The sequence below is a fragment of the Fringilla coelebs genome (assembly GCF_963513975.1).
Source record: "Fringilla coelebs genome assembly, chromosome: 1".
In the NCBI taxonomy this organism is placed as follows: Eukaryota; Metazoa; Chordata; class Aves; order Passeriformes; family Fringillidae; genus Fringilla; species Fringilla coelebs.
The window spans coordinates 117,848,177-117,869,907 of NC_140028.1; the positions used below are offsets into that span (position 1 = coordinate 117,848,177).

The window sequence follows — 21,731 nt, forward strand, 5'->3', positions numbered from 1 at the left end:
TGCAGCTAAGCAGCAGTGGGGCAGAAAAAGAGTTCAAGTAACATATTGGTTAACTTTATTGTCAGACAAGATGAACATGGCCCAAAGTTACAAGTAAAGTGGTAAGACAAACATGGAACAAAAGTGGGATCTGAAACTCCAAGAGCAGGGACAAAGACAAGGAAAAATGATGATGGGGTGCTGATATGGCCTACACCAGAAACATTCCCCCAGGGACCAGCATGACCAGAGAATTAATGGAACAAAATTTAACTCAGCTTTGGTGCCTAGCATTGCACCTCCTGTCATGGAGAGAATGTGAGAGGTATGCACCCTGTCTGTGAGCTGCATGTTGGAATGAGGGGAATGAAAGCAAATCTTCCAACAACCTTCCATTGAATACCAGCAATTCAATAGCATTGAATTGTTGAAATGGGTAATAAGAGCAAATCTTCCAACATACTTTCACTGAATAGCACCTCCCCTGGTACAAAATGAGGCCCCATGCTCTGGCTATCTCTGCAGCAGATCACACACAGAGCTGAGAAAAGTTCCAGGAGCAGGACCATGCTGATGCTGCTGTTCCCCTAAGGGGGTGTGGGACCAGTTGGCTTTTCATGAGTGCAGTAGGAAAGGGCACTGCCCTAAGGCCTCTGCCACCTATGTCTTTCAAAGAGGCAGAGCCACCCTGGCCTGGACCAGTTGTGGGTCGTGGACTTGGAGACCCCCAAACATTGTGTGTAATGCCATTGCTCTGTTCTCCTGTGTTTGGACAGGGAAGGGATTTCACAGCATCACCTCACTGTGTCTGGAGTCTAAGGTGTTAGCTTGATACTTCCTATGCCCTGCTCCCTTGATATGAGCACTCATGCATGGTGGAAAGAGGAGAAAAGGTCTTCAGAAAGGAGTGGGCATCAGGAGAAAATAGAGCAGATGAAACAGGGAAAAAATATCAAAGGACGAGAGTAGCTGAACACAAACGAAAAGAATTTAAGGGGTCATGAGTGACTGTAGAAATGGAGGGGGACAGATAGCATTTGACATGTTTAGCAGGAAGAGAAGACATGGCCTTGCATGAGTTTGCAGTGTTTTGGGAGCTTTCCAGTGCCAGAGGGATGCCTTTTTGTTGTGTTGTATCAATGAAGCCCGGCAGGGACTGCGGCTGTCACTCTGACAAGATTTGCTATCAAGTTCTGCTTAAATAAAACCCATCGTATCATGCATGGGCAGGCACATGGTCTTTTACTGAAGAAGACAACTTATATTTCTGGATTCAGATCCCTTTGGGTCTTTCATGACAACTTCTTTTTTATTTTTTTTTTCTTCTTTTGAATCTCAGTGACAGGAAAAACGTCCTCTGAGTGTGTTATACTTATTTCATTATTGAACAGGGGAAAGCTTACTTTAAACCTTAAAATGCTGTCATTTTTAGAAAAGATCAACAGTCAATTTAAATTTTGTTTAGAGAATAACCTGAGAACATTTACGTAGTTTTAATCTATCATGGAAACTGCACAATTTCTCACTTTCTTTGCCCTGTTCTGTAAATACGTAGAATTGTTGCTTTAGCAACAAGCATAATTGTGACTGCAGTTTTAATTAAGGTTGTGAATATTGTACTCAGCAAAATAATGTAGTTTGCAAACCTTAATTATTGTCTCAATCTTAACTGTTCTTCAGGTTACTGTTCTCACAACATTTGCATGGGTTTTGTGTGTGAAAGCCTCACCTGCGTTTTCTTTACCTTTACTTGGTATATAGAGAGGCATTGATCCTATGCCTGTGAAGGTGCTTTATCTGCTTCAGGCCTTTTTTACTGTTTTGTTTTTCAGTGCCTGTGTGCGTATGCACAGGTGACAGGTAGCCTAGTAAGTTTGTAGAAGATGCTGTCAAGCAAACATCTCACATTGAGCCTGGTATAAAACACCTTTTTGCCATAGGTGTCAGTTTAGTGCTGTATTCTGGGTGTCTGCTGGTTCGTGGCTAGTTTGCAGCAGTGTCAGAACTCTTCAGTGTAGTCACTTGGTGAAATACCATTTGATCATTACTGTCTTGCAGCCATAACATATTACAAAGCTGATAAAGATTGATCCAGGCCTCCAGATTGTGGCCTTCTCTTTAAGCGATGAGGCAGCCTGAAAATATGTTCATTGCTTCTGTAGAGGACAAGAACTTATTAGCATTTGCCAAACACTACGCTAGTCTTGCTTCCAGTTCCCCAGCTAGCTCCTTTGGCACTCGTTCAGCTATCTTGGCAAAACCCTGGCACGTGTTGCATATTTTTGTCCTGTGTTTTAAACAGTCTCAGTGACTTGGTTTTATCTTACTGCAGTCATACAAGTGTGTAATTTCCTGGACTGAGAAGTGACACAATTGTTACGTGAAATTGCAGCCTGCTTTCTGTGATACAACTTGCACACCCAGCAGACTCTTGGTTTGTGTACAGTAATGGTTTTGCAAATTACTTGATACTTGTGACACACTATATATGCTCTGTGATAATCTTAGGAAAAGCAGGGGAGTTTTCAAGATATGAGGTGGTACTTGAGAAGTTTCGGCTGAGTCCGATGCTTGCTCAGCAGCTGCTGCAGTGAAGTGTTGTGGCTCTTCCTGGTACGTGGTAACCCATGGACTGTGATAAGGTCTAGTACAGGAAGTGCAAGCTTAAGGCTTCCCAGCCACCTGGTTTTTGCAAAACCTGCTCATTTCATATAAATGAAGCTTCTTTAGTTGAATTGTGCAGAACTTGCAGCTTCTGTCTCCCCCCAAATAATCATCCTCTCAACTTGAGACTTGCAGTGATTAGCTACAGATTCTTCTTGAAAGAAACAGTCCTTTCAAGGAGAAGAGAATCTCATTAAGCCTTTGCTGTGAGCTGCATCTCTTGATCAGCCCACGAAAGACAAGCTTGACAGTCATCAGGTGAGTTAAGAACTGCAAAAATATTATCTGTCTCTGTTAAACAGTCATCAGTTGAAAGAGTTCACCTCAGTCTGAGAATACAGAGGCTTTTGCGTACGATGTGGCACATAAAAAATTAAAGACATCAAGGATGTGAGAAGTCCTAAAGGTGCCACGCGTTTCCAAATGAATTGATAAAAGGCCTTAAATCTGAAAGAGAATGAGGTATGAGGTTTACAAATAAACAGGTGGAATTTTTGAGAAAGTTAGAGATAAGCCAGGACATGGTTACTAGCAAAGTATAAATAAACAGCAGTCTACTGCTGTAGTTCCTCATTGCCTAGCCCTTTGTGGTGTTCTTCTATCTGAACAATTGTTTCCTGAATTTCTTAATAACAACTGGTAAAAGAATTGACAAATAGTCCAAAATTGCATGGGTTAATTCGCAAGCAGTTATTGTACAGATTACTAGTAAGCAAAAAAAAAAAAAAAAATTAGCATCTACTTCTATCTCGAATCACAAACAAAAGAACAAAAAGAGAGTGACAGAATAAATGGTCTTTTGTTAAGTTATTGTTTCATAAAGTTTGGAACTGTGTCAGAATTGCCTTTTTTTTGTTTTGTTTTGTTTTTGTTGTTTATTTACTTAGGAATGCTCAGCTCAGATGCAGCATCTGTCTTTCTTTGCAGTCCGTCCACCCTTTTTCCAGCTGGGTTGAATGCCTTGATGAAGCCTTTCAAGTAATCAAATAGATAAAATTGGACATATTTTGTGGGATTATTTTCATTGTTCTTCACCACATGTTCAATGAATACAACACTTTTTAATTGTAACACTTCGTTGTCAGGCTGCACTCTTGCACTACTTGTTGTCATTGTTGTTTGTTTAGTTTGGTTTTTTTTTTTATTATAGTAAATTTTTGTGAAAAATTGGTCTTCTCATCAACAGATACTTTCAGGGTACCCTTCCAGAAACATTGGTGAAAGCTCAGACTACTTTATCAGTGATATTTCATTTTTAGCCAGTAGCAGGTCTGGCCTTTTTTGACATAAGAGAAGTTAGAAATTCTGTTTTGCAGAATCCATTTAGGACTGGGGAGAAGTGAAAGCGTCTTTGACGTGGGCTGTCATATGATTGGAAGTCAGAGCCACGTGTGGCTGCTTGTGACCTCTCTTTGGGTTGCTTTATCAGGAGCAGAAAGAAGACAGTATTAGCCAGGGCATAGAGGCACTGTGCTTTGCACTTTTTCCTAGTTTTGCTTCTGAGGTATTGTCTGTGCAAGGAGGAGCTGATAGGAATAACAGCCTGCAGGTCTGTTATGTGGTCACTGTGAATACGCATTGTCACACACCACTGTGCTACCTGTAAAGGTTATTTTCTATTCCTTGTAAATAGAACCATGAAAGTGACCTGCTCATTTGCCTCTGTATTCTGTTATTTAATCAGTAAGAATGTGCATTTAAGAAATTAATTTTTGATCTTACTAACTCAAAAGGGATCTTATCCGGGGGATAAGGGAAGTAAGTCTTAGAACTTAAGATTGTCTGCGTAATGTTTTTAATTACCACCTTCATACCATGAAAGTATTCTGTCCCTGTTGGACACAACATCTGTTACATCTTTGTTGCATATACTTACTACTTTGGTATTAGATTATATTTACTTCATTAATTTGTTCCTTAGCAGCTTTGAAGATAAGGTTTCTCTGCATCTTTCCTTTTAATTTCCAATAAATGTTGTAGTTGCAGCACTTTTTCTGACAGAATGACTCTGGGAAATAAGGGTAAAACAATACCTTCTCATAAACTTTTGGAGAAATACTCTGCTACTATTTGCAAACAAAATTGCAGCAACAACCATTTTATTGTGAACTAAAAAAAATATAATTTGCTATGGTTGTTCCATTGTAATGATGCTTGAATTTGTGGTCATTTTCCCATGACCCATATTAAGCAATGGATTTCCATGCTATAAGTATCACTGTGTGGGAATTCTTCACTTGAAAACAGAAACTGGCCGCATTTTTCTGAAACGAGGGAGTAGGAGTTCAAATTCTGCAGAGTGACAGGAAAATTTGCTCTAAGCGAAAAAAGCAGGGTTTTTTTTGCCAAGAAAAGCTTTTTTCTTTAGTAAATCCATCACCCATGCTCTAGCAGACTTGCCTAAAAAAACAAAACAGTACTTTTGGGAAGTGCTTTGTTAACTTCTAACAGCCTTTTCCACTACTCTTTGGCTTTCTATCAAGCATTCTTGCCAAGTTGAAGTGATGTGGTGTGTTTGGCAGTGACATACTGCTTTTAGGTGCCAGTGGTGAACTATTGCTTGCTAGTAGTTTTCAATATTCTGTGAAAGCCTCATCACTGTTATATACACTGTTAGAGGTGTTACAGAAGGCAATATCCCATAATACCTTTTGCAGGATTTTCTTTCTAGGTGTTTATTTTTGAAGGAATATTTTTTTTCAGAGGGTTTGTAGGTGGTAGTGTGATGGATTTTCTGTTTTGTTTCTGAACCGGTTTCCTAGGGAAACGAGAGTTAAAAAAGGCTCACAGTCTGTCTGTCTCATTCCTCCAAATAATTATAACCGCACAATTTCAAAGCAATTTGTGAGAAATTTAGGCTGCTCCTAGAGCTGTGGAAACTGGCAGTTGGGCAGAAGACTGAGACCTCTATTAATCAGGGAAAGGCAAGGAGAACCAAGATGTGCACTGGCAGCTCATTGGCCAGTGAGTTCGTGCATTGTTCCACTGTAGCCACATAATCACCGTTCCTTATCAGTTTGAGGAATCCAAGAGGTGGGAAGAAAAAAAAACCAAAGGAACATTTGAGGCTGTGACAGCAAGGTTGAAGAACCAAAGCTTCATTAGTGGGAATCACTCTCCGTTAGCTAATGACGAAAAACTTGAGTAGGAATTTGTATAATAGCACAGGTAGCAAAAGTCAGGGAGAAATATTTTATCTTGTACTGATCTTAATCAGATCTTTGACCACCCTTGTGTACCAACAGAGCTGGCAAATCCAAAAATATAGGGACAGGAAAGTAGGTCCTCTTTGGAGGTCCTCTTACCTCATTTAACACTTGCCTAATTCGTTGCAAAATGACCGATCCATTTCGTGATTCTAACTTTGTATCTTCTGGCATTAGTTTTTCTGGTCACTCTAACAATCATAATGGGATGATACACGACTCTTCCACATGCCAAATTAATCAGGAACAGTTGGGGAATTTGCTTGATAGGGATTATTGCTACCCTGCATTTTTGTATTTCCCATGCAAACCTTTGCATGTTAAATCTGTCGTGGGTTTCCTGTGATGACTTTGAACAACAAGGCTTGGACCTGCAAATTTTGCTGCAAATACCAGAACAGCTTCAGTTCCCTTTGGTGCTGTGGGATAGCTGAGATGTACAAGTGCAGCTCACCGGTGGCACTGAGAGCAAGTCTCATGAGGGTGACATGAGATCTGCTGGGACAGTAAAATATTGATCTTGCTTTTGAAGACAGACTCTTCATATGAAATTCACATACCCTGACTGAGGTATTCTTACAATTAGCAGTGGTGTGAATATATTCTCATTATCAATACTTAAAAAAAAATGGAAGTGTGGGGCAGGAGAGCTGAGAGGAATAGTAAATACTATAGAATGTTTTCCGTTTGGTTTTTCATTGCAGTTCCCCAGGTGGGCCTAGCAATTGGAAAATAAGCCAGATCTAATTTGCTTTTATTCCTTTTTAAAATTTGGTGTTTTCCTGGAAATTTTGATGGAGTTAAATAGCTCAATTTTGACTCTGTTTATAATCTAACAAGCTGTTGTGCTCGGAGTCTTGTGTGTCCACAGAAGTGTTCATCTTAAAATTACTGCAGGGTAATGTGTTTTTAAAAAATCCAAATGCATTATAAGCCATTCCTCTGAATTTAATTTACCTGCCCCTGAATATCTCCTGTTTATACTGAATTAATCCTTATTTATCATGTAGCATTCTCTTAGCCAGCTTTCTTTTTCAAAAATGACTAAACCTGGGGCCAAAATCTAATTGAGAGTATACCTTCAAGTAACACAAGTAACACTGCTTGCTTGGTTATAAAACCTGTGTTACATTTCTGGCTGCTTTAACATTTATTTAGTTTTGCCAGTATAGCTGAAAACAATTTAGCAGACATCTGTGAAAAATCACAGCATTTTCTAAATAGGGGATTTTGATTTAATAGAGACCAAAAGAATAGTGAGAAGTTGCACTGTATGTTATGTTCCAAATGAAAAACATGTATCATTTGGAAGTGTCTTCTCTTTATCTAAAATATATAATATTGCAAGCTAGGAAAAAGATAGAAAGACGAAAGTCACTATGATACTTAATCTAATTTAAAATATTAAGTGCCTAGTATCTATGACTGCCTTTTGAAGAAAAGGAATATCATTGATACAGTCAAGAAAAGAGAACATCTGAAACAAGGTAATATATGGACTTCCAAGACAGGATTAGGAAAAAATCCCTTTCTAGCTTTTAAAAAAACCAAACAAACTTGGCATGCAGTATCATCCTAAATAAGATTTTACAAGAAAGTCTAAAACATCTATTGGAACACAAAGGGAGAGTGCCTGTGAAGCACTGGCGATATAAAATGACAAGAAACAGAGACCAGCAGGTAACATTTGAATAAAGCCTTCAAGCATTTCTAAAGCTGTCTGTCCTTTTCCGTATATATAATGCAAAGTGTTATGTATAAAATATATACAGGCATGACCTGCCAAGAGGATTTTGGTTTCCCTGGAGACTATCAGTTCTCAGTTGCATGGGTTGGCTTGGGGAGTAAGAGCTATCTTGATAGATCCTAACCTTTCTTCCTGAGGTTATTGGATATGTCGGTAAATTTAAATCTTCATGTTGAAGGCTGAATTTATAAAATTCAAATGTTTAAAATGCTCTCTCTAGATTCCAGCTTTTTCTCCTGGCATATATTTATTGTATGAAGCAATTACCTTGTGAATTGGGGAAAAAAAGAAAACCTTGATGGTAATACTTTGATGGAATACTTAGTTTTATCTTCTTGTTTGTCTGGCTGTGCCAAGTCATTGATTTTAATCATAGTTATAAGTGTATCTTGAAAAATGTTCATGAGATCATAGCAACTGTATTCAGCCACAGTTTCTACTTAGTTGATTTATTTCTCCTCCCTTTTCCTTAAATATTTGAAATCCTCTTGCAATTTTTCAGTTTGGAAACTAGGCTTCAGTCTGTTTTGTAGTTTATAACTATCTTGTGACTATGGAAAGAAATCCCATGTAACGAATGCAAGCTACTTTGTTAATCTCTGCATGATTAAAATTGAAAACAGTAATCTCAAGGTTGTTCTCAGTTGGTTTGGATGGAAATACATAGATGGATATATGTACCTTTCTGCTTTTGACCTCCTTAAAGAATCAGCCCATGCAGCATTTTATTGACAATAGGATGTAGTGATTTGGAAAGCTAAGAAATGCTAAAAATTCCATTTCAGAGGAGATTTTTCTCATCCAGCAAAGTATACCATAAAATGAATAAATTCTACATAATTTGAAACTTAATAAAGTAGACAATTTTGTACTTATCTGAGGATATTATCTATGCTTTTTACAGGTTTTTTCCTTACTTCAATGCTATTTTCTTACTGCTTGCTTTTTGTACAATTTGCAAAGGAGCCAGTGTTACTTTATTATATTCTGCAGTTCTAAAATCTGAAATGAAAATTTGCCAGAAATATGGAAAGAACATTGAAGTGAAGCATAAAACAGAGAAGAGGAGAAGGAAAGGAAAAGGAGGGGTTATGACAGGGGGAAAAGACAAAATACATTTTAAAAAGTATGGGAGGGAATGAAGATTTGGTAGGCTGCAGAGTAAGCTGTGAAACTTGCCATTATTATTGCTGCTAAGAAAAATGGCAGGCACATTAGTTAGAGTGGGGGTCAAAGCATCAGCCCTCCAGATTTTATGATGCCACCAACATGCAAGATATCAGAAGATCTCTTCAGTGAGTTGTACTATTTTTTTGCTTGTTGGGTAGCTCCCCTTTCCCTCCTTTTAAAGTATTTGATAACTGGCTGCTTGCTGTGAGAGACATGACTTGCTGCACTGCTGGTAGAAGTGATGGGAAGTCCTGTTTCACTGCTGCTTAAGCTGTTAAAGAGAACAGCATTCAGTGTTAGACTTTGGCAGCTGAAATATTGCCGTCAACAGATTCATTTTGTGTCTGAATCGGATTTAGGAGAGGGAACCAGTACTTTGGGGGGCTGTGGCAGGGATGGAAATACACGTGAATCAGCTTGCTGGTCCTTCCTGTAGTCCAGAATTAAACCTTTCTCTCCTCTGTAGTTCAATGTAATACTCATCTTCAAGAATTTATACAGATAACAAGTCCGTATGGATAAAATGTAACTTTGAGCACTTCCTGTGTTTGGTCGGACATAACTGGCATTTCCTTGGTTTTGTGAAATGTAAATTGCCTGTCTTTGGTATCTCTGTGTTCAGTCTGGACCAATTTAGGAAGTAGAACTAAGGAGGAGGGAGTGCCAAATTGAAAAAATAGCATTTTGAAGAGCTATTCAAGTGCAGAATGGATAGGATTTCCTAGGTTTATTTCTGTGCAAGTTTAAATGAGAAGTCCCTTCCCTTTTTCACCTTCTTTAATTTTGCTTTTTGCACAGTCATTAACCCTTTTAACCTCTAGTAGGTGGTCTTCTGTTTGCTCATTTTGTATAATTCTGCCCACAAGCTAATGGGTATAAGCTGTCAATCGTTTAAGTGCTTGGTCATTTATTTAGGTTACTAAACTTCTGTTCAGTCATTGTTTTTTACCTAGTGGAGGTGATAGCCTGGGCATTTCCTTTTTTTTCTGAAACACCAGAAGTTAAGCCATCCCATGCATAACCACATCATTGTGGCAAACATACCCTGTTCTTAAGATACTTTTCTTATACTTGCAAGACATAGAAATGAAACTTTAACTGGGCAACAAGCAAGATAAGTCTGAGATGCAATGAGATTTGACAGCACAATTGATCAGATAAGTTCATGTAGTCTCATTGCATCTGTGAGTTATCTTCGTACTTTGTCACTTTGGCTAATACACGAATCTGCTGTTTGCTATAGGAAAGAAAAGAATGTTGGTGTATATCTGTGTGTACCTGCATACATTTGTACATTTCTATGTATTTACATGCGTTCTAAAGGTATATATGCAGTTTCACAGTCTTTCTGTGGCCCTCTAGCACTTTAAGATACAGTGCTTTGCTTTTGAACATCTTAAACTTCCATTATTACATTTTCACTAAAAGTAAACACTAGGAGCTTATTGAACAGACACCTTCATTTATGAAGCACTGATTGCTCTTGCATATTCATCCATACTTTCTTTTATGGGAACATTTATTGTATTTGACTTCAACATTGAGAGAAAAACCACTGAGAATGTCATTTAGCATAACTGAAAAATCCATGAGTTATATTAACATCCAGTATCTTGCCTCTATTGACAGTCTGAGGAGTAGTACACCAATACTATCCATCTTCTCTTTGAAATTAAGGAACCTATATATGCACCTCATGGAAGCTCAAGCTCTGTTCAGAAGGAAAAGAGACTGTAGTACAGCTTGTATAGTTGTTGCTCCAAAGGCTTGAGCTATTAGCTCATTGAATTCTAGCATTAGTGTGTTTCACTAATGCTAGTGTTTCAGGGTAATTCAAACTAATCATGGTAATTCAAGCACTAATGCTAGTGTTTCATGGTAATTCAAGTGTCCCGAGTACCACATATTTTCTGCTAGGTTAGTTATACTGCTTAAACATCTGTTTGGTAGGTTTTAGTTCAGAAACAATTATTGGGAACTCATCACAAGACTTGCTAGAAATGTGTTTACTGTTTTATGTTCTTTAAGTTACATTACTGGTAGATTTGTCTTTATTTTCATTAGAAGTACTTTGATAGCTTTGTGTTGGTAGTAAGAAATTATTTGTGGGTCGAATGAGGAAAGAATAATTATAGTTAAGTGAGAGTAGCATGGTTGCATTGTTCTGGCCCACAGATAATTTGTGCTGCATGAAAGAGAGTTCTTTAGCGTTTGTAACAAAGAATGGAAAAATTGCAATAAATGGTTTAATATTTTGTGTGTGTGTGAGATTGACACAATGGAAATAACCTTCTATCAGGATGAGTCTGTAAGTGGTTTGAGAATATTCAAGGACCAGTTTGCTGTCTTCCCTCCAGAGTAACAAACTGGCTGTAGCAAGCCAGAATAGTTGGAAAGGATGATTATCTGGATTCCTTCAGCTGTTCCAAACTAACTGCTGAATAAGTCAGTGAAAACTTTCTTATTTATAGTAGAGAGAGGGGATTTTTTCCAGTCTGTCTTGCATTATAAGAGGAAAGTCAACACTTCACAATAGGTTCTTACCCTGCACCTTCCTTCACTTAGATTCTGATGATCGCGAGCTCTCTGAGAAGGGCTGCGATGCCATTCAGCCCTCAGGGCCTGAACAGAGAAACCCAAGGACTTTGGCAAACCAAAAGGTGGCCTGACAGGATGGTCCTTCATTTAGCAGTCAGTGTTCAGCTTACCCAAACCAGCTGCTCCTAGTGACTGGTTTGTTTGTGTATCCTACTTGTTGTAATAACTGTGCACATTCTGTCACTGCAGTTCTACCTTCCATCAGGAAATGACAATTCCAGTAATACGGGTAATTCCAAAATTTCAAGTGGAGTGGAAATTCATAAAAATACTGAAAACAATGTGCTTATTTAACCACTTTGATCTTGTAAAACATGAATACATTACTTTTATTTCTGAACACTATGCAAATTAAAACCTTTGCTGCAGCTGACATGTTCTTACCAAATGTTTTAAGGCAGGTGAAACAGCATCCTCTCAGGGTAAACTTTTGAGTTAAATTTCTTTGGCTGGTCCTAATACGGAGGCAGTGTTTTGCTCTTGTAGAAGTTAGTCTGCTGTAGATTTGATTTCTTTAAATTAGATTAAAGTTGCTGGAAAGAAATTGATATTAAATTAAGGAACAGCAATCTTTATACTAAATAGAGGAAGTATGCTTGCCTTGCAATTCTACAAACGATCAGGGCTGTTATAAACAGTCATAAAAGGGGCCTGTGTGAAAACATGGGAGATTTTCTGGACTTGAGTGCTCTCCTACGTGCTCAGTGTAGTGGAGGAAAGAGATCTGGGAGCTTTGGAAGGACAGGAGCACAAAAACCATGCTGAGTAGGGAGGTGCATGGAGGTAGTGAGCAGGAGTGACAAAGTCTGTAGCGTGCCTGACTGTTTGATTCTTTATAGCTCACAGGCTCAGCCCTGCTCAGGGGCAACTATGTGGCTTTGAGCCCTCAGTGGGGGAGGGAGAGCTGCACTGAGGTCACCCCTGTGACCCCTCTGTCAGGAGCTTCCCTCTTCTGAGGAGGGCTCCATGAACCCTGGGCTTCCCTGGGGAGGAGACAGGAGGACATCATTCTTTCTGTGAGTGACCTGAAGCGTCTGTAGTTTGGTGGAAGGGCCTGCAAGATTTGTGATGCTGGACAGAGGAGGTACAGGAGGAGCTTGGGTTGGCCCACAGTTCACTGGCTATGGGTGCCTCGAGCAGGAATCGCTCACAGGAATGGCCGTGGATTGGGAACAGTCTCATCCTGCGCTTTGAAAAAGAAAACAGTATTTCTTGAAGGCCTGATAATACATGTTAGGCCTGGGCATATGACATGGAGTGCATGACAGCAGGCTGAGTGGTGCAGGTGCATCCCACACACCTGTGGGACGTGGTGCCATTCAGAGGGACCCTGGATAAGCGAAAGGAGTTGGCCCATGGGAACCTCATGAGATTAAAGGAGCCAAGTGCCAAGTCCCACACTGGGATCAGTGCCACCCCAAGTACCAGTATGACCTGGGGGTGAAGGGATCAAGAGCAGCCTGCTGAGAAAGGCCTGGGGATGCTGGTGGATGAAAAACTGGACATGACCAAGCAGAATGTGTTCAAAGCATCCAAAGCAGAATGGCTAGCAGGTCAAGGGGAGGGATTCTGCCCCTCTCCTTTGCTCTGGTGAGACCCAAGCTGCAGTGTTGCATCCAGCTCTGGGGTCCCAGCATGGGAGAGACATGGACCTGTTGAAGCAGGTCCAGATGAGGTTCACAAAGCTGATCACAGGGCTGGAGTACCTCTCCTGTGAGGAAAGACAGAGACAGTTGAGCTTGTTCAGCATGGAGAAGGCCCCAGAGTGACTTTATTGTGGTTTTTCAGAACTTAAAGGAGGCTTGCAAGAAAGATGGAGACAAACTTATTGATAGGGTGTGTTGCAGTAGGAGGAGGAGTGATGGTTTTAAGCTAAAAAGATAGGTTTAGATTGTACTTAAGACATTTTTTTATAATGAGGATGGTGAAACACTGGAACAGGTTTCCCAGAGAGGTGGTGGATGCCCCAACCCTGGAAACATTCAGGGTCAGGTTGGATTGGACTCTGAGCAACCTGATCTAGTAGAACAGGTCCATGGGCCTTGCTGTGGGAATTGGACCAGATGATCTTTAAAGAGCCTTCAATCCAAACCATTCTGTGATTTTATGAAATAGGAGTAATATGGATGCAGTTAGCGGGTAACTGAGTTGCTACATCACTTAATAGGGTGGGTCTGTTGAGTTTGCCAATCTGCCTTTTTTTCAGACCCCATGATGTGTCACACCTTGAGCAAAGTGTTTTCTTCTGTACCTGGTACGGAGATAGAATGTGTAAAATCTATGTACGCACAAATTTGATCTTTGGTTGTTTTAATGCAAAGGCAGAGGGACTGGAACTAAATGATCTTTCAAGTCCCTTCCAACCCAAACTATTCTGTGATTCTATGAAAAAGGCTTATTTAATGTTCCACAATAAATTGAGGAACATTTAATATGCAGATGAACATGAAAACTTTAAAAGGTAACAAGGAATAGTTAAAACGAGTCCCAATTATTTTTGTGGAACGTTTTCACCTGTAACGTGAACTGTCATTGAGGGCTCCATCTGCCTTTAGCAGCTGTGACTGAAATAAGAGCACAAAAGCTTAATTAGAAAAGTATGTTGAAAAATGAAGACCAAAAAATCCCAACACTTAATTTGTTTTGTAGGAGTAAGCAAACTAAGCTAATGTTACAGGGTAGTAGATAGACAGGATAATAGAAATTTAAAGTAGAACTATTAAGTTTGCTCTTTTAAATAAAGTATTAAGGATATGTGCCAAGAAACTAAGACCCAAATTTGACCTCAGATTTGACCATTTCAGTAAAGAGAAATTAAATACATGCCATTTTGACATTTAATGTTTCAGCTTTTCTGGGGCATAGCTATCACACATAATAGGAAAGTAAAAAAATAATAAAGTTCACTTTGTCTTAAATGTGTTAGGAAGAGGAAGTTGCTGTTTATCAAACAGAATAGAGTTAAAATCACATAATCTGTTGAGTATATATATTATATAAAGATGTCTTCTACTTGATGATGGGTGTCATTAAGCAAGGGCTAATAGGTGAATCCAGGGATTATTTTATAAGGCATAGTACACCTTTCTTACTTCAGATTGTTGGTTTACAGCATCTCAAAGGTACCCAAGTCTATTGTTTTAATATGCAAAAATCAGACTACTTTTTATAGATGGTTGCTGTAACTCTCTTAGTATTTGATCAGGTGATATCTCCCTTGTTAGTGTGGACTATAGCACAGTTGTCAGAGGTCATATGAGATGCTTCAGTTTGAAGCCAGTCAGTGGCTGTTTGTTCTCGGCGGTAGAAGCCCTGGATGATCCACTGGGAGGGAAAGAGGAGCTCCTTAACAGAGGAAAAAGTCCTCTTCAATATCTGTCTTCCCTGTCTTGTTTCTCAGCCTGCTCCTAGTCCCTCAGGATCCTGGTAGTAGACTGTGTCTCCTTTCTCTTTTTCCCATAAATTGCTTTTTGGAGCTGCAGAATTGACCACTTTCAAATATACATGAAAACCTGTAGATTTTTATGGAAATTTTTGGAGGAAGGGCTAAAGGACAGAGGTCACACTAACATACTTTTGTTAGCTGACCAAGGAAGGACTAGGAAAGTACCGAACCCAGCTAATCTGAGTTTCTTTACCTGCAAGAAACTGTGTCCTTGAGTGTAGCAGTAGTATGATAACAGTAATGAGGATGAGATGTGAGAAGTAGAAATGTAAGTTCTCAAGAATGAGGAAGAGCTGATATTGTAGTATAACCAATAGATTGTTTAGCTTACAGAATATGCATGAACTTATTACTTGTTGTGTATAAAAGTCTAGTGCTTATCAATAAAGTTAGAGCTTGCTGATTCTTACATTAAGAGTCCCAAGACTTCCCTCACCGTGACAGAAATTCACTCCTCTTATTGATTTCTCTGTGGTAAGATGAGGGTAAGTGAGAATATCTGGTCAGGTTTTTCCATTAGCAGCAAAGAATGCACAAGTCCCTAGACCCAGGAAAGTCACCTTACAGGTATCAGTTGTATAACACAAACTTTCATTCTTTTTAAAAAGTCTGTACAGAGTTTAGTTTTCTGTATGTATCCGACAACAAACTAATTTGTCTGGTGATCCAGTCCAAAAGCAGCAAGCACCACTATTTCCACCTTCAGCTTTAACCAAAGTGAAGAATGTGGCTTTCATTTTCAAGTTTCTTACACACTCATCTACATGGTAAAGAAAGGAATCTTCTGAGGCCGCATTGAGAAATACAACAATAAATGTGCAAATATGGACCAGAACCTAAAACTTAGAGCTAACTGCAGTTCAAGAGCAAAAGAGAGGCTGATAAAAGAAGTCAGCATTATGTTTTGGCAAGATAAAGGCTTATAAGCATTGGTGTTATTTTATTTGGTTTTTCATTTGCTCTTTTACCTTACACAGGTCCCTGTTGTACACAGTTTTGGTCTTCCTTTTGCTTCCAAAATGATATAGTTAGAATTCTCTTTAACAACTAAACCAAGCATTTTAATATATTTTACTGGAAATTGGGTAAGGTTTTCTGAAAATGTTAGCATTTTTCTAAGGTAAAGTAAGATAGATTGACAACTGCTTTAATAAATGAGATGTTTCCAAGTAGGCCAAACTTAAAGGTATGCACTGTAGAGGAATTAGCTGAAGAAATAACTGAATCTTTATAATTCAAGATTGAAGACTGTTGAAGAATGAATACAACTCGAGTAAAATGTGATGTCCTTTTTTAACCTACATTGAAAGAGTTTTGTGAGATTGTTAGCCCAACTTAATGCCCAGAAAGTTACTGGAATAAATGTGTTATGAAATATGCAGAGGATGATGTGTAGCAGGGATTTCTGGGGAGGAATCTGCACAACTCAAACCAGTTGGAGAGTAACAAGAATGCACAGCAGAGGTCTGTAGGTCCAGAAAACTCATAGACCTTGTGGCAATCAGTTGTCTAACAGGAACTTTTTTTTTTTGCTGTGAAGGATCTCTAGTCTGAGGAGAAATGAGGAATAGTTCAGTGTCAAACCAAAAAGATGTATTAGTTGTAAGGCTTAAAATTGTTCTGGTCAGAGTCTGTTAAAATTCATAGTTTCCATTAACTATTGCAGCAACAATTGCTGAGTATGTTTATTACAGTTGCCAGTCTGAGAAGTGCTGTTCATACTGTGAAAGTCAGAATCCAGAATGGCCCTTGAGATCCGAAAGAAAAATCCTAAAATTCACAAAAAACAGGAAAATTGGCCACTGATAGTTATGGGGAGAAGAATTTCCTTTGTTTTTTTTCCCCTTGGGATGATGTAAACTTACATAGGATGTAGTAACTTTTAAGAGTTTTCCATTCTACAAAGCAGTGGTGAGGCTTGTGCTGGATCACTGTGGTCAAAATTAGGTACTCTACTTGAAGAAAAACGTGGACAGTTGAAGAGAATCAGGAGAGAACATCAAAAGTTACTTAGAAATACAGAAGACAGAAGAACAGGACCACTGAAAGGACTGAGTTTACACAGTATAAAGAAAGTAAGATTAAAGCATGGATGATGTTAGGAGTTATGAAATGCTGTTGCAGAAAAGAAATACTCTAGTGGGGAAGTAGCAATCATGAATTTAAGAGAGGGAAATTTAGGCCACGTGCTAGGAAAGGGTTTTGAGTAGGAAGAATAGAGAAGTGCTGAAAAATGACTTAAGGGGATTGTGGAATTTCCATTACTAAAGGTTTTTAAAAATAGATGAGAAAAACGGAGAAACAACTAAACTAGAACTGATCCTGCCTCTAGGTAGTAGGATGAACTAGCTGGATGATCCCACCCATCTCTATTTTCTATTACATTTCTTTTTTAATCAAGTTACATCCCAAGGCTCCAATTACATGCATTTCCACACTTTTTCCTCATGTTTAGCTTTTAGGAGGAAGCAGCCAGTCTCCCATGTTAATGACTAGACTTTTTACTAATCTTATGCAAGTTATCCTCAGAAGAATCCTGATGCTACATATGTACTCCAGGCAAGCATCGGTTTTCATAGGGGATGGTTAAAAATTGGAGCACTCTGACCAGAATTAACAGTACTGAGTAGTGTTTAGTCATTCCATTGTATCCAAGTAAACCCCTCATTTAGAAATTAATTAGTTGCAGTGTAGTCAAAAATATTTGGAGTCTCTGAGCACAAGAGGGAAAATGGAGTTCTCTAAAATCTGGGTTTTCCTATTTTTATCCCCAGTAGGCTCCAGTAAGTAACTGTTTGGTTTATTATTTATTATGCATTATTCATTGTGCCTTCTCTTTTTATGACTCTGAAGTGATTTGTATGCTGTTGTAGAAGGTAGAGCCCTATTGTCTGTCAATGTGCATGTTGCTTGGATCTCATTTTATTTGTAAAAATAATAAAAAATTCTACATCTTAAACTCCTGGTCAAAAAGTTCCATTATTCCCTTCTGGAATGTGGTCTTATATAAAGAAAAAAACATACCAAGCACATCTATTCTATTATTATTTAAATTATTCCTTGGTATTATTTGGTTTGAATATTTATTAGTTTTTTGATAACCCCTTAAATTATTCATAAAGGGTAGCCATACGGTTTGATGGAAAAAGCAGTACAATGAAACCTTATTTTGCATTGCCCGCTTATTTCATACAAACTATTCTCCAGTGCTTTTTTTTAGCAAAGGCTTGCAAGGTGCTGGGAACATTTGTTGTGCTTCTTTCAGCATCCCCTCCCTCCTGGTTTTAGTGGGAGGGAAAAACACCCGGGACCTCACCATCCTTCATGCCCTGGTGTGGTTTAGATGACATAATAAATATCCTTCAAGCGAGATGGAAATGAAGAGGCAAAGCTCAGGAAAGAGAGATGTCATTTCCCATAAAATATGAAAAGTGTATGAGGAATTACTGATGTAGAGAAGAAGAGAATAAAAGATTGTTTTAGGTGATTTATGGGATTTTCTTTTGAATCCCACAAGACTCCGAAGAAATAAGGGCAATTGCTATACTGACTGAAATATCCATGTGTATGTCAAGTGTCTGACAGGAGTCAGCAACAAATACTTGACAGGATGGCATAAAACCTTGCAGTAAGCAGATTGGGAAAGGATTATTTTCATATACTATGTCTTATCTTCTCCTCTAATATATAGGTTTGCTTAAACCCTGAGGTATAAGATTTAGTGTTTATTCTAAAAGGTTTCTCATTGCTATAGGTATGCATCACTCAACGTTCCTATTATCAATATACCTACAAAATTCTCATCAGACATTTTGGCAGATAGTTGGTCTCATCAGCATCTTGCATCAGTGATCTCTTAGACTGATTTTGTGTAGATTGATCCTTCTTTTTATAGCTTTTGAATTTGACATGTTCTGCCTTCATTGACTCTTTTCTCTTGTTTTGTGTTTCTGACTCATGGCTCACTCTTCTTTACTTGCATTACTATGACAACTACTAAAACCTAGAATATCTTTTGACCAACTGCCTTGTTTTTATTAAATTCTTCAACTTACCTCGCCAGACTGTGTAGTGGATTTGGCATTTTAATGTATCTGATTTCTTGTTTAATTGCGCAAGTCTCTTGTGTAATACAAGTCCTTCGCCAAGACAGCCTGCTTTAAAATATGAAATACAAAATGGGTCTCAGGGAAGGTCAGTTTTGGTGTTAATATTGTAGATCAGTGTGAAGCTTACTTGACTCTGAAGAGCCTGGATTTTAAAATACATGGTAGTCCAGTGTCAGATTATTGACCAATTTCTTTTTGTTTCCAGCTGAGCTGCCAGGATCATCTGCAATCAAGCTCTCCTCCTTGTATGATCTTCCAGCTCAGCTGGAAGAATTGTACCAGCAGGGCTTTATTTTGGCTGCTGTCCACCCTTTTGTGCAACCAACTGATGAAAAAGAGAAAACTCCCCAGGAACAAATCTTCAGGGCTGTGCTTATCAAGAAAACAGAAAGGTAAAGCACTTCCAGTGAACTGGGATAAAAATAGACAATGTGATTTCCTGCCGAGTTTTGACCTACATCAGGAAATTATAGCAGAGTTTACTGTGCAAGACTTGATTTTTTTTTTTGTGGGCTTGAATAGGCTTAACATGTTCTTCATGTTTACAATTTGTCTGCAGTTTGGCAGGCGACTTGGAGAATAACAAGTTGAAATATGCTCTGTATTTTGGGATGTGTTGTCATGAGAGGCAAACAAACAAGCCCTGTGCATGACAGTTTGTGAGGATGGTCTTGTTGGTACCCTTTAAAAATTTATTAGATTAAATTATGACAGGAGAATTGTTTGCTTTGAAAAGGCATGTTTTGTGTTTAGACTGTTACAGTTAATGCAATTAATTTGAGAACTGTAGTACTAATGCATACTTCTTAAATTTATGCATAGACTTTAGGCCCTTCTTTCCTCTAAACCATACAAGTCGTAGTCAGTACAAACTCCATAAATAAAAAGATTGCTTTCCTGCTTTGTGCACTTATTAAAATGCATTAAGAATATTTTACATAAAGTCTGAGATGAATAAAGAAACAGGAATTCTGTTCTTTTATGATTTAATATGATTTCTAAAAAAAAAAATCTGTAGGATGTGCTGTTAAATAGGCCAGAAGAAAATTGAAATGTGGATATTTGTACACATATGATTTTTGGTTAATTATTTAAAGCCTAATTTAATATTATCTGACCACTCCCAACTCTGCAGCTACCTGTATTGTTGCAGCCATTCTCTCCAGTTTCCTACATCAGCTGCATTCCCCAGTTGAGCCCTTCTTACCATGACCAATTCTGAAGACTGGCAGATAATTAAACCTCCATCTGCCAATCCTAGTCCCCCCCTTTGTGCTGATGCTTGAAGGAAAGGATGGTTTATACTTCTATTTAAAAAGCAAACCATTCCCCATTCAATTTGCTTCAGCCTGGTAGCCAGTTGATAGAGGCTTTGGATAGAGTTGAAATTCAGCCTCTGACCTAAGGAAAAAGTTCTGCATTTTGTTAGCAAGTGTATGTAAGCGTTAGGTGTCACAGGCAATTTGAGTTTCTAAAATAACCTTTAATTTGCCTTGACTTGATTTTAGTTTTATTAATACTGAACTTCATGCTGGCTTGCCTGTTATTATTGTTTAAATGGCTTCCAGTTTTATGGTTAAAGCATAGAATATTTGGCTGAGCAGTGGACTTGTTGCGTGATGGTGGGCTGAGATTGCGTGGTTTTGGGGCTTTGTCTTCCCTGCCTACACATGCTGCAAGCAATGAAAGTATTTACATGCATGAGTTTGTAATGTTAAGTAAGTGCTTAAGGACTTCTCTTGGTTAGGGGTCTTGAAGGTTCAACATCTTCCAGGTCTGAGCTCTGAAGGCCTGTCAGGGAAGAGCAGATTCCTTCTCAGTGATGTGGTCCTCAAGCCAGAGTGCTCAGTGTCCAGTAGTTCATATCTGTGCAGAGTGATTGTGGAAGAGTACAAAATCTTAATTGCCTGCTCACTCACTTGGGTGCCAGTGTCACACACTTTAGACAGCTGTAAATGACTGTACGAAATTGAAGACAGTAGAGAGTCTTGAACCAATTATATTTCCTTTTACAGTCACAGTCTGTTTCTCTGCATTTTCTTATCTGTCATTTTTGACTGCCTAGGGAAGCGGAAGAGACGTGGTGAAGCAGGAAAAAAACAAGTACCAGAAAGGGAAATTACATCAGTTTGATGTTTCATGTAGCTTAAATGTTCCTGAGTTTGGCTGAGAGTATGGAAGCAGCTTCTGCCATAGTGTGTGGGTGCAACAAATATTTGCATTGCCAAGTGTGACGAAGAGAGTGTGTGTTGCACGGATTTCAGATAACTGTGGCCTGCCTAGAGACCACCTGTATCTGAACTGCAAGTTCATGTCATTCCACAAACATCTGGGGACTAAAAATATGTAACAGTATGAAGAAAAAAGACATACTGTTAATTTTTTTAATTACCCTTTCTCATTACACTGCTGATAATGATGAAATTATATTTTTCCCCCTGAGGACTGTCAGGTGTCTTGTCATCTCAAGGCAGTCTCTGTATATCACAGTTAAATTATGGGTAGAAATTAGGTCTGCTTAGGCTAAGATCAGATGAGTGTTTATTTCTGTCATAAGATTTTAGGAGTAAAAGTAGTCCAGCCACAGTTGTAGGATCACTGGTAACATCATTTATGCTGTGGAGTACAAATCCATCCCTTTGGTGGTATGGTGTTCATGGGAAGCCAGGAGTCATGAAAAACTCTGTATCTTGGTGTGGGGCCCATCCTTGGGCTTCCTGGGCACTTCCTGCAGAGCACCTGAGGCTGCAGCTCTTTTCTCACTGCAGGTGTTTCACCACAGGTGGCTCCAACACTCTGCACTTCATCTGTCC

At 38.8% G+C, this 21,731-nt stretch overlaps 1 protein-coding gene across 1 annotated transcript in view; it reads left to right on the forward strand.

Moving 5' to 3' along the window:
• Positions 1-21,731, forward strand: part of RFTN1 (raftlin, lipid raft linker 1) — a 96,048-nt gene that overhangs the window by 21,076 nt on the left and 53,241 nt on the right. Inside the window, exon 3 of the mRNA XM_084220926.1 lies at positions 19,124-19,310. Coding sequence (XP_084077052.1) covers positions 19,124-19,310 — 187 coding nt within the window. The remainder of the gene's footprint in view (positions 1-19,123; positions 19,311-21,731) is intronic.